The sequence below is a fragment of the Bidens hawaiensis genome, unplaced genomic scaffold (genome assembly GCF_021521415.1).
Source record: "Bidens hawaiensis isolate Kalapana, Puna unplaced genomic scaffold, B.hawaiensis_p1.1 tig00013005_1, whole genome shotgun sequence".
NCBI classification, from domain to species: domain Eukaryota; kingdom Viridiplantae; phylum Streptophyta; class Magnoliopsida; order Asterales; family Asteraceae; genus Bidens; species Bidens hawaiensis.
This window is the reverse complement of record NW_027492091.1, coordinates 264,255-277,485: the sequence shown is the minus strand read 5'-3', so window position 1 is coordinate 277,485 and position 13,231 is coordinate 264,255. Positions and strand designations below refer to the sequence as shown.

Here is a 13,231-nt window from a genome sequence, read left to right as displayed (position 1 = left end):
GAAGTTCATCGAGGCTGTTTTGAAAGCCTATGGGATTCATCTATCCCAGGTTCATCCCTTTGGGATGTTTAGAATTCGATACTTCGAATTCTGTTGTCAGGCTCGCAACATAGATCCTACTGTTGGCTGGTTCGCCGTCTTTTATAAGATTGCTAACCGTGGAGGGTGGTATAGTTGGTCTACCACCGGGAAAGGGTCCATTGGTACTGAGTGGTACCGAAGTCTCCACAAGTGGAAGCCCAAGTTCTTTTGGATCCGGGAAGACGTCATTCCTTTTGAGATGACATATCGCAAAGCCGAAGAAGGGTTGCCGGTGGTCCACGTTACTATAGAGTTGAACCTCCCGTGGTTCGAGACTTTAACCCGTACACCCACCCCCATACGTGCGATACATGAGGGGGCACTAGTGGTTGCAAAGATGAGCCGTTTATGGCCGTTTCCTGACTTGGAGCCATATTACGAAAAACCCAATAAAGGTAAGTTTATTTTCGCCTTTTAGGGTTCCGCATAAATTCTGACTTTTTTTTTATTTGTGCAGGTGAGGGTTCCATCTTCAGTACGCTTCTGGACCACGAGGAAGGTCTTATGGTGCGTAGTTACCCAGAAACTCAAGAAGACGAAGTTGGCATCTCGTCTTTGACAACTTGCATCCACAGATGTTTCTTTAGGTAACTTCGATACTTTCCAAGCTTTGGTAATTGTTTCTATTTTTGTAAGATATGTTCTTGATATAGACATGATGCTTTGCAGAATTTATGGAGACATCTTCTAAGGACCTTTCAGGTCCAAGGGGATCGGCACCGCCTGCTACACCGCCAACATCTCCGTCGACAGGTGTGCAGGAGCCGGTTGTTATCGCGGATACCCCCCTTCAGGGGGTAATAAAGACGGTAACTCTAAAGACCCCGTCGTTTCTTCACCTCTCTATGCTTCCTATCGTTTTAGGGAAGAGGGGGGGTTAGCGCCTAAGGTTGTGGCCCGAAAGCGTCCTCATCCCAGCACGGGGAAGACTCTTCAGTGCATCGTCCGCGTTGGTCCTTACGCCAGGACTCAACTTTTTTCTGACGCGGATGCTTGCCTAGAATATCTGCATGGAGGTCTTCCTCCTGCGGAGAGGGAGCGTCAGCGCAGGCGTCCGTGCCAAGAGTTACTGAACTCCTATTCTGACAGCCTAGCCAACACTGTCTCCACCACTCAAGAATTATGTCGGGACTGACTAGGCATGAATGAGGAATGGGAGGAGTTGGAGATTAGGGCAACCCAGGCGGAAAAAAAAGCCGCTGAGGCTATGAAAGAAGCCAAAGACAACCGCCTGGTTGCTAATAATGCCGAACGACATTGATCCAATCCCCTAGACGGGTCCTGGATCCAATGAGTCAACCAGATAGGATACAATAACAACTAACACGATATGAGCACAACTTCCCAAAGTCCGGTGCCTGGAACCTGCGAAATAGACACCGTGAGCTCGTTACGAGAAGGACAAGAGGGGGGGGGGGTCTTCCCGTAACCACCCTCCGGCGTGAGAATAAGTACTGTTCTTCATAGAGGAAGTACTTAAGTAACGTAAATAGATAGTACACTGATCCTTCCATGAATGATCCTTCCATGAATGATACTCAGTATACTTGGAATAATCACATGAATAGTTGCATTGACAGTTATCTTCAGTCTCAAATCTGTATTGATAGTTACACTGTAAGTGGTAGTGACAATTCCAGTCACAATTACATTTCTAGTTCCATTTGTGGTGAAAGTGGAAATAGTAGTAAAAACGCGGATGCCAGAACGAGTGATCAAATTATACGAGAAAGTTCTACTGATCTGGAAAGTTCTACTGAATGGTCAAATACCTAGCGAAAAACTCCTATCTTCCTTTCATTACGGTATTTCTGAACAAGTTCCTAGATAAAAAGTTTCAAGGTTTTGACGATATTGATGCTAGTGACGATATTGATGCTAGTGACGATATCCTTGATATGGAGCCGGAACTGCTAACTAGCATGAATGCGCTAACTATGAATATGATGCCTGAAGATGAAGACCTGCTTTATATCACCCTTCATTTCGAATTAGCAAAAGCAATGTCTCCTTGCATAATATGGATTCCAAACATTCATGATCTGGATGTGAATAAGTCAAATGACTTCTCCCTAGGCCTATTAGTGAACCTTCTCTCCAGGGATTATGAAATTCTATTCTGACGGATTGAATATCTTTTATAAGAAATCGGAGGAAGATCCGACGATTTTTTCCAGGAAATCCCCAACAAAAAATACACACTATTCCGTCTTTTATATCAAATCGATCATAACCACTACCTACATTCCACGAAATTGTGCACCACAAATAGGAGCTAATAAAAAGACCCGCGATCCCATAGAAAGACATCACAATTCCTTGTGGAAAAAAAAACGATTTGCTGTGACGGAAAGAAAGATATCAAATTTCTACCAAGATAACTCGAGGTTCCAACCAATAAGAATCCTAATGAACCTAAAAAAAGGATAGTAGCCCAGCATAAATTACTTATTTTTCGAGCCCCCTTTATAGGTTCTATCCATATATGTTCTGATCGACAACTCATACTTGATCCCGTTGCTTTTTTGGAATTGAGAGAATACCCCAAATGAATTTGACTTTAGTCTGTTTGTTTCCGAAGTAACTCGCATCAACTAGCACTAGTTTGAACGAATGAATGCCTCATGGAGATTGAGAGAGTATTTATAGCCAAAGGATGCGGGAATGTGATTGAGCCAGTTGTCCCTTTCTAGAAGATGCTCTCGTAACCACCTGGACACGTGACCTCACATGATAGGTTGAGCTATACGTTGTATGTGCATGGGTATAACAACCTGGACACGCGTCGCTCTATGATAGGACGAGTTAACTCTTGGTCATGTGCACAGTTATAACAACCTGGTCAGGTGTCCTTCATCCATTGGTTGAGAGATCACGTATTGCCTAAGAAAACATCTTGGTAAACATTCTAGAACCAGTCGGTTATTTACAGTTGTGCTGTTGGCATTGCCTCCCGGTCATCTTGGCGGGTAGATGTGCTCTCACGCGGATGAAGTTTGAGAGTGCCTGGATGCTTCCGCGTAAAGTAAGTTGTGCGGGTGATCCATATGCCCCGCGGGTGGCATTTGAGGGGTTTCTCTCCGATCCGCGGGTGATACTTAAAGCTATTTGGGTCTTTATGGTACCCTACCTCTATACCGTTGTTTTTATTGATGCGTTGAACCCCTTGGCCGGGCATTCTCTTATAATCACTTCATGATCATCTTCGGCCGCGATCAACTGTCGGTTTTTGCACCATCACTTATATGTGGTTAATCTACAACTAATAAATCTTTAACAGAACATCAACTTGGATATGTATAACAAATAAAAATAAATATATAATCGCTTAACCACAAAACAATAAATAAATGATTCTCAAAAGTTACAAGCATATCCCAGTTTCCGTTTCCGTTTCATATTGAACAATTTATAAACTAAGATGCAAAATGTCTATTTATGGTGTTACAAGTTCCATCTCAAGAACAAAAACATGCCCCGCCTCACAATAACCACCTAATCTGTGCATTCGGGTTCATCCTTCCACCCCCGAGTTAGGTCAACAACATCAGTCAACGGTTGCACTTAACTGCCAATGTATCCAAGCCAATGAAGAAACATCGCAAAAACGAGCATACAAACTGCTAAAACCAAACCTTGTCGACCAAGAAGCCAATTCTTTGCTTTTACAGCTTTTTCGCCGACTCGTTGTATCCGATCTGCCCACTTCATCTGTAAAACCACCAAATAAATGTAAATATGATGATGTAAAATATATTTTGTTAAATTAATTATTTTGTCAATAAAATAAGTTTAAGAGGTTACGAGTCTATCGAGGTTCTCTGGTGATAATGAAGACATGGCTTGTTGAGCTCTTTCTGCATCCTCTCGAGAAAGTTTGACTCCAAATTGTTCACTCATGTTTGCCATCATCTCCGGGCTCATATTTTTCATCATTGATGACATCATCTGGAAAATAATGAATAAAAAGGAATTCAATTATAAAATGCGACTAGCAAGCTTTTATTATGCAAAAGTTGAATGATTCTTGACTATGTAATACTTAGCGTCATCATGTCGGGGTGGCGGGTTAAAATGATCAACCCGAACACGACCCGTATTTTATTCGTGTCATAACATCAATCCTAAATAGCACACACTTAAAATCATGTAACATGAACCCAGCCTGTTTAACCCATTTATCTAGACGACTGACAGGTTGGCGGGGAGAGTAATCAAGTTGGAAAGTGTTAATTGCGTTGGTGGGTTGTAAAAAGTGGGTTAACGGGTCAAAAACGAGTTAGTTGCTTGACCTGGTTAATTAAACAAGTCGATCCAAACATATGACAGCCCAAAACCTGATTATTTTCAGGTTTCGGGTCGTGTCTAATATTCCCACCCATAACTATAGACCACCCGGCTTGGTTGTAAACATGTGTCCCTCTATAATACACACACACATATACACATATAAATAGGCATATACATATGTAGATGTATAAACATACACACGCATACACATAGTGCCGACGCTTGGACGAAAACGCAGGACCGATCTCTGTACGTATAAAATTTTTCACATACGGTGGGGTGGGGGTGGGGGAGTCGGAGACCATATAAGATTCACCCATGTATACACACACATACATATACATAAAGAGAGCGACTGAGAGTTAAAATCTTAAAAATACACAAATGAAAAAACAAATATCAAAATGTACCTCACGCATTGCAGGATTCCTCAATTGGTTTCTAATATCAGAGCTAGAGCTAGGGAAGCTTGGTTGAGGTGCACTTCTTGAATTCAAAAAGCCTCTAGAAGGACCACTCTCATCATTAATTTCATAATCTCTTGAACTCCTTTGAGTTTCTTGCCCTTCTAAATTACCATTATTATTACTAGTACTCCTATTTGATTGTGAACTACCACCATTTAAATTTGAAGTCATTTCAAACATCTTTTGCATGTCCTCTGGTGACATCTTACCCATCATATCAGTCGCTGATTTAATCATGTCAGGCGTTAAATTTGGCATGCCCGACTCTTTATTATTCCTATTCAACAACGGGTTCCCGTTTCCCCCGTTAAAAGCAGATGCCATTTCAAGCATTTTTTGAAATTCTTCAGGTGGCATCTTGCTAATCATGTTTGAGGCAGTTTTTACCATATCAGGAGACATGTTTTCAAATTTTCCTCCACTTAGAGATGATAAGGTTTCCGGGTTGGTTTGAGACAAAAAGCTCTGAAATGATCTACTCAAAAATGATTAAAAAATAAAATAAGTAGATTTTCCTAAAGAAGTTGATCATGTGGCCTGTTGATAGGGCCTGTAAACGAACCGAACATTCCGTTAAAAGTTCGTGAATCATTCGGTGGGATGTTTGTTTACGTTCGTTTATTTAACAAATGAACGGACATGAACAAAATAATTTGTTCATTTAGTAAAACCAATGAACATGAACACATGTATCATCTCACTTTTGTTCACAAATGCTCATTTACATTCGTTCATTAAAATTCGTTTATGTTCATTTATGGTTGTTAGTTTATTACCATTTGTGTATAAGCTCGCTCGTGTACGCTCATTAATATATTCATTTAAAATTTTCTGACACATTACAACTTAGTCTAGTTTTAATAACTTTTTAGGCCCAAAACATTTTTCTTCACATTACTTTTAACTGGTTTTAGCTCAGTTATGTCCACTCATCTATGTTCAGTTATGTTTGTTCATCTATGTTCGGTTATGTTTGTTCGTTTTCATGTGTAAACTGTTTGTTCATACTGTTAACAAACAAACATAAACGAACACGAACATGTTCATTTTCTTAACGAACGAACATGAACAAAAAAACCCTGTTCATTTAGTTGTTCGTGTTAAATTGTTTGTTCGGTAACAATTAAACTTCGATTACAAGCCCGTCTGCATATAAATAAACCTCTATAACAAACCTGATGGATTCCTTGTCATCGTTAGGAACACCAGTAGTAGTGCTCCTTGCTTGCTTACCAAAATCCTTATTCTGCTCAGAAGATTGTGATGATGAAGTTTGACCCGTTTCAGGTAATACAGGGGGCACTTCATCAGTAATTTCCTCAATTCTTATTCCTAGTGAAATTGCATAAAAATTCTTAGCTGAAACGACATATGGCGTGGTTTGGTTGATATGAAATTTGACATGAAGGAAAATAAAAATACCTCCTGGTGCATCCTCATCACCTTGTTCAGTTAATTTGTCCTTGGCATCCCTATGTTAATAAATAAATAAAAAGTTGAAAAGAAAGAGAAACTATGAGCATGCAAGTATATAAAAACTTGTACCTTAAAACATCTGTAATAGTGTCATCATCTGGAGAAAGTTCATGTGCTTTCGACAAGTCAGACACTGCTTTCTATAAAGTTTACAAAGTCAATGAGAATATGAGACATAATATTTCAACCTTAATTAAGAGTCACATAACATATAATAACTCACTTGCAGTTTTCCTAAATGTTTATATGCTTGACCTCTCCTATAAAGAGCTTTGACATTTCTTGCATCACTTGCCAATACCTGCATCAATTTTAGATCACTAAGTTAATTAATTATATTGCTTCCAAACTTAACTTCCCACTTCTAGCCTTCAGCACTTGTACTGAAGATGGCAAATGCTACTCAATAATTTGCAGCAAAAATAAAAATAAAATACTTCGTTTTTGTAAAAATTAAATATGTAAATAAAACTAAGGTGCAACTTGAGTGATACCTCAGTGCCTTCGTCAATGCACTCATCAAACTGCCCTGTTTTCAAGTAACATGACATTAAATTAAGAGAGCATGCCAAGAGGAGAGTTCCGCCTTTAGCTGTTGGAACGCCTTTTAGGTTATTTTTTGCCTGATTAATAAAAACCAAGTGATTAAAATAAAGTTAGTTTTAACTCCAAAAACAAAAGCCCCTTAAAGTTAGAGATTTTAAATGCTACACTTGCCCGCATGTACTTCTCCAAGGCGTCTTTAAACCTTCCCTGGCTGTGAAATTCATTCCCCTGCCAAAATGAAAACAAAGACATTCACTAGCTACACAAATTTTTACAAAACAAACAAATCAAACCAATAACTTATTAACAATTCAATGAGATATGGCAATTAATATAAAGCTTTCTAAATAACCTACTTGTTTTATCTTACAGTTTAAAGTCAATTTTAAAATTCAGAACTTGAATACACTATCTTATAAATTAAAAATCATTAATCACATGAGTTTCAAATGGAGTACAAAACCACTTTAAAAGCTTCCAGTCTCATAAGGTAAAAGTGTGTTGTCATGATGGCTTATAAACACACATGGTTACTGTGTATGTAATGTATGCATGTCTTATATTTGTGACTAGGCCTGTAAAATGAACCGTTCGACGGGAAGTTCATTAATTTTAGTTTGTTTAATAAACGAACAAACATGAACAGAAATTTATGTTCACTTAGTTAAATGAATGAGCATGAGCACATGTGTGGTTCATTCAGTTATGTTTATGTTTGTTCGCTTATGTTCATTCATTACGTTCATTTATGACGTTTGTTCATGTTTGCTTTTGTAATTATTCAAATTGTTGTACCGTTAGGATAGTTTGATCTAGTTTTATTAAATTAATATATCACCCATTATAATTTATATAGTCTATACTCTTACTAATATTTTTAGGCTATGGGTGGGATTTAATGGGTAAGGCTGTTGTTGCCTTATTAACTTTTTAGGCTCAGTTATGCTCGTTTAGTTTGTTCATCTATGTTCAGTTACAGTTGTCCATTTACGTTCCTGAACCGTTTACAACAAACATACCCAGTAAATCCCACCAATAGCAAAAGCTATTAGTAGGGTCTGGTGAAGGTGTGATGTTGGCAACCTTACCTCTAGAGGCTGCTTCCAAAGAGACCCCCGGCTCCAAAGCATGCAACATACAAATACACATGTACCAAATAACAACACATGTAGTGGTAAAGTGGCGTAGTCAAATACTAGCACCTATGAAATCGAATCCAAATATACATACCAACAAAAGAACAAGCACAAACAAAATCCCCTAAATTTAGAAGAGTCTATGTCCATACGCTTAAGCTAAGACACAAAAGTGGCCTTCTCTAAAAGTCCTTAACCTTAATCCTACGTCTCCATGAAGTCCTGTCGTGGACCATGTCCTCGGAGAGGTGTAACTCTAGCAAATCCTGCCTAATCCGCTCCTCCCAAGTCAATTTGGGTCTGCCTCTACTCCTTCGTCCTTCTATATTGAGGGTTCCATTGCTCTAATTGGCGCCATCACATGTCTTCTCTTCACATGTCCATACCATCTCAATCTCCCCTCTATTTTTTCACTTATACTAACAACTCCTAGTTGTTCCCTAAAAACCTAATTTGTTATTCTGTCCAACCTTGTGTGCCCACATATCCACCTCAGCATCCTCATCTCCGCCACCTCCATCTTGTGCCCTTGTGTTTTCTTGATGGCCCAACAGTCTGTCCCATATAACAAAACAGGTCTAACCGCGATCCTGTAAAATTTCCCTTTTAATTTAGTTGGGAACCTCCTAACATACAAAAACCCCGTAGCTGCTCTCCACCTACACCATCCCGCCTGAATGCGATGGGTTACGTCACTATCGATGTCCCCATCTTTTTGTACAAACGATCCTAGGTATTTGAACTTAGTAGCTTGTGTAACCACTTGACCCCCTATGGTGATCTGAGAGTCCCCGTCGTCTCCAAGGCCACTGAAATCACAATGTAGATACTCTGTCTTCGAGCAACTAATTTTTAATCCTTTGTCCTCTAGCGCTGCACGCCATTCTTCTAACCTCGCATTGAGGCTATTTTTAGTTTCAGCAACTAGCACAATGTCATCTGCAAAAAGCATACACCACGGGACCCTCTCCTGAATCGACTTTGACAACTCATCCATGACGATCGCAAATAGAAAGGGGCTCAATGCCGACCCTTGGTGGAGTCCTACCTCCACGGGAAAGAAATTAGTATCCCCTACAGGTGCTCGAACAGTAGTTTTTGTCCGATCATACATCTCTCTAATTAATGTCTATATACCTCCCAGGAACCCCCCTACTCTCTAACGAACGAACATGAACATGCTCATTTTCTTAACGAGGTTAGAAGAATGGCGTGCAGCGCTAGTTTTTGTTCCTGGGATACTCATGCGAGGTTAGAAGAATGGCGTGCAGCGCTAGCTTTTGTCCCTGAACCGTTTGTTTATACTATTAACAAACGAACATGCTCATTTTCTTAACGAACGAACATGAGCAAGAAACTCCATTCGCTTAACTGTTCGTGTTAGATTGTTCAATTAAAGTTAAACAAACAAAGACGAGCATGCCCCTTTGATGTTCGTACAATTCATTTGCAGGCCTAATTGTGACTTTAAAGAATTATAAAGGCTAATGTCATAAACTATCTTTGTGTTTGTGTGCCACGTTGGTGATTATTCTTTGTTCCGTACCAATTTAGCCGTTAAACATGTAAAAACATTTAGTTTTCAACAATTTTTTAAAGAATTGTATATTTGAGAAAGTACAATGCTAACTTGTTGCATCAAGATGATGAAAATGAAACTTTTAGTTTTTACTAACATGAAGATAATGGCTAGAGTTGATGAACATTAAGTTACCTGATTTTTCAGCGTCTGAGCTGCATTCAATTCATAGGTTATTTGTGCATCTACTCGAGAACGCATAGCAGCTAGCTCTTCGGGTGTTGCATTGGCCATCTTCTCACCAATCTGTGCCATCTCATCAGGTCTAGTAGACTTCAACTGTTGTGCAGCATACCTTAAATCCTCAGGTTTCATATGTTTGATGCTATCTGTCGCCATTCTGACCAGATCAGGATTGGACATCATCTGCAATACAAATAACAAAACTTATAACTTTTAAAAGCACATAAGAATCAGCATTGATATAGTTATCAGGAAGAAAAGAAAAAGAAATAAGTAGGTAGCATGCATCCTAGGGCGTTTAGAAACTAAGGCAGTTTTCAACCGTGAGTTGGAATAAGAGATTTTCCTATTGTTTCTAATTCCAATAGCTGGTGACTTATTAGACAGGAAAGAAAAAACAATAGACCTAGAATTTGTTGAAAAGCAAAGTAATTATAATATATAATGAGTGAGGTTAAGGTAGGTAGGTAGGTAACCTGTTGTTGAATCCTAGCTAAATCGTCAGGTGACATACGACTCATCTGCTCTTGAGCCAGGCGCATCATCTCCGGATCCATCATTCCAGGAAACATCGTGGATCTGAATTTTGAACAAGAGATAATAATAATAATAATAATTCCACAGGAGGAATTAGAATGATTAATTTAATTAATAATTGTGTTGTAAAATTGGGGATGGATGGATTTTATTTATATTTGATTAATGAATTGATGGATGATGCATGCGCCTACCAAACTAGGCCGATAACGATGATGAGATGCCGTTTGTTGACTTTGATCCCCTTCGTCTTTTCTTTCTTTCTTTCTTTCTTTCTTTCTGCTTCTATGTTTTCTACCAACAACTTAGGGATTATTTGAGACCGCTTATTTACACCAATTTATAACTTATAAACTTTTTGAAAAATAATAAGGTGTTTGGGATTACTTATATCGTAAGAGGAAAAGTTTCATAAGTTACAATATTGTAACTTATTAACTTAATGAAAAGTTATAAGAGGTAAAATAAAAAATCCTAAACACCCCCTTAATCTCAATTAATTATAAACAAAATTAATATACTACCATATAACTGTTATCCCAATTATTGTGGATTAAAGCCCAACTTTAAATGTCAAATTCATCCTCCTCGTAATAACCTACCCCATCGGTTGATAATATATCAATAGATAGCATGTTGAAACTCAGCACGGTGTGTCGGACGCATATCATTTTTAAAATCCCTTTTGCAGCCCACAAAAACAACCCTTAAACGTTGGTAATAATTTGGATTGGTAACTTGTACTTCTAACTTTCATTTTTATTGTTCTAAAATTTCTTGGTCGGGTCAATGGGTAAGACAAAAATTCTGGTTATGTTGAAATGAGTCGGGTAAGATAGAAAAGATATAATAATAGACAATGAATGTTTATCACTCTAAATACCAGTTATCTGGACAGTTTGAATATTTATACGAATTTAAAACGTTTTGTCCAAAACGGATATACGAACCAATCCAAATTCAAAATTGTCTCAGTTAAATACTAACTTCAGGCAGACTTATTTTTTGATTTTTCTCTTTCGAATAGCAAGTGCCAATACCATAACGAACCGATACCGATAGAAGTCGTGTTGTGTTCCCATTGCAGCGCACGAGTTTCGTGAGCTAGTTAGGACATTATTTACAATAACTAGTTTACGTACTAACTTGTTGTAGTTAAGTTGAATGTAAGTAGAAAGCTTATATATCATATTAAGTTAGTTTACAACTTCACATTGTATATGACTTTTGTTGTTATTTGAACTCTTGAGCAAGTTGTATTTTCTTTCTTCGTTCACAATGGGTTATTTCAACGGGTAGTGAAGAGTCAAATCTTCCAGAAATATATATATTGGGTAGATTTGTAGTTCATCCATTTGGTACAAGCCACTCGCTAGAATATACCCTAGGAGTAGAAAATTGTCAATAAAAAATATATGGTTTCTTTCCAAATATCGGCTAGGCCACGAAATCAATGAAGTATGCCCTAATTTATGAACTTGTGTTAGCCTACATTTTAAAAGACATTGACTTAATTTAATCATGGAATTCGGTCTGAAATTATTTTCCTTAGATTGTAACATCAAAAAAATTTACTTTCAATATTTGCATATCAATATATATTGTTTGAATAATTGAATTAAGGACACGATATTCTGTGAGAACTCCTCACGGCTCTTTCAATATTATTAATAATGAAAACCACACAAAATACAAGGATCATATGTCTCTATTTATACTAATCAAAGCTTGTTTCGTACTCCAACTCTAACTCCTAATATTACTCAAATCTACTATTATAATAAACAAAAATACATTTGTGCCACTTACACCTAATTCACCATATTTATGCCACTTGGCAAGTTTTTGTTCAATTATTAAATAAAGGATAATCAAAATTGGTAAATAGATTTGTAACCGACTCTTTCTTTAAATATGTCCTTTATATTATGAATTAATTATTTAGTAATAACTAATAATAATTGTGTAACATTGTATAGTAATATTATTGTAATTTTTAAGACTCCAAGAATAAAAGTATCTTCAACGGGCATGACTCACATGAGTGCATATAATTCTTCCATAAGTCATCATCATTATTATTTAAAAAATAAGATTAAAGGACTTAGCTTAAACAATCAGTGCTCAGTTTTTATTATTTCAATATGACAACAATCTTTATAATTTATCATATTACATATACAAGTGTCAACTTCAAAACTAATTTGAAGTAGAAAATTGTGAGAATCACATAAACAATTATACATCATGCATAAAAAATATAATCAAATGTAGTGAAAGAGAGTATATATGTATACATTTGTGTCATTTTGCAAGTTTTTATTTTCAATCATTAAAACTCTTTTTTTTTAAAAAATAATCAAAATTGATAAATGGGTATCCCGTAACTAACCCTTTGTTATAAAAAAAATCATATTAATTCCCATATAATTTATCACACATGCTAACTTTTCGTGCCTCCCTAAATCATATATGGCGTAACTGACTTTCTCCCTAAATGAAATCAGACACAAAAAATTACAGTTTGAAATCGTATCTGGAGAATCAGAAATCAATCGCATAATCTCATGCTATTCCATATATCAAATCTCAGTTACGTCAATTTATTGGCAAATACTTCATGATTTCTCCAAAACTCGGTAAATGAAATGATGGGTTCATCCCACATTGAAAGATGAAAAAAATATGGAATTTCCACATGGGTATAAATATGGAATGAAATTTGATCACACATGGAAACTTGAAAGGAAATGGAAGCTCTTTATAAGGAAATGAGTTTCCATAATAATATTCTTATATGATAGGTCACTCTCAAGTGGTCCGAGCGGAGGGTGCGTAAGCACCTGAACGCGCACGGGCACGGGCTCGGGCGAAGTGCGATGGGCGCAATGTGGCGCTTTGATGGCGCACTTTGCACTTCGCATCGTCGCAAGCCG

At 37.4% G+C, this 13,231-nt stretch overlaps 1 protein-coding gene across 1 annotated transcript; it reads right to left on the bottom strand.

Annotated features, from left to right (window-relative positions):
- Positions 1-3,464: 3,464 nt before the first annotated feature.
- Positions 3,465-10,513, bottom strand: LOC143542928 (outer envelope protein 61-like). The gene is made up of 12 exons (XM_077035386.1): positions 10,490-10,513; positions 10,235-10,337; positions 9,711-9,941; positions 7,032-7,088; positions 6,809-6,937; positions 6,538-6,615; positions 6,384-6,454; positions 6,261-6,310; positions 6,014-6,170; positions 4,782-5,313; positions 3,886-4,029; positions 3,465-3,792 (listed from the first exon to the last, which is right to left on the bottom strand). Exons 2-12 carry the CDS (start codon positions 10,328-10,330, stop codon positions 3,646-3,648), a joined length of 1,692 nt encoding a protein of 563 aa, XP_076891501.1. The 5' UTR covers positions 10,331-10,337; positions 10,490-10,513; the 3' UTR covers positions 3,465-3,645.
- Between the last annotated feature and the right edge of the window lie 2,718 nt (positions 10,514-13,231).

Coding starts and splice junctions, on each gene's coding strand:
- LOC143542928 (XM_077035386.1), bottom strand. CDS start 10,330: ATGTTTCCTGGAATGATGGATCCGGAGATGATGCGCCTGGCTCAAGAG. Junction 6,455..6,537: donor AACATTTAGGAAAACTGCAA/GTGAGTTATTAT, acceptor TAAACTTTATAG/AAAGCAGTGTCTGACTTGTC. Junction 6,171..6,260: donor TGATGAGGATGCACCAGGAG/GTATTTTTATTT, acceptor CAATTTCACTAG/GAATAAGAATTGAGGAAATT.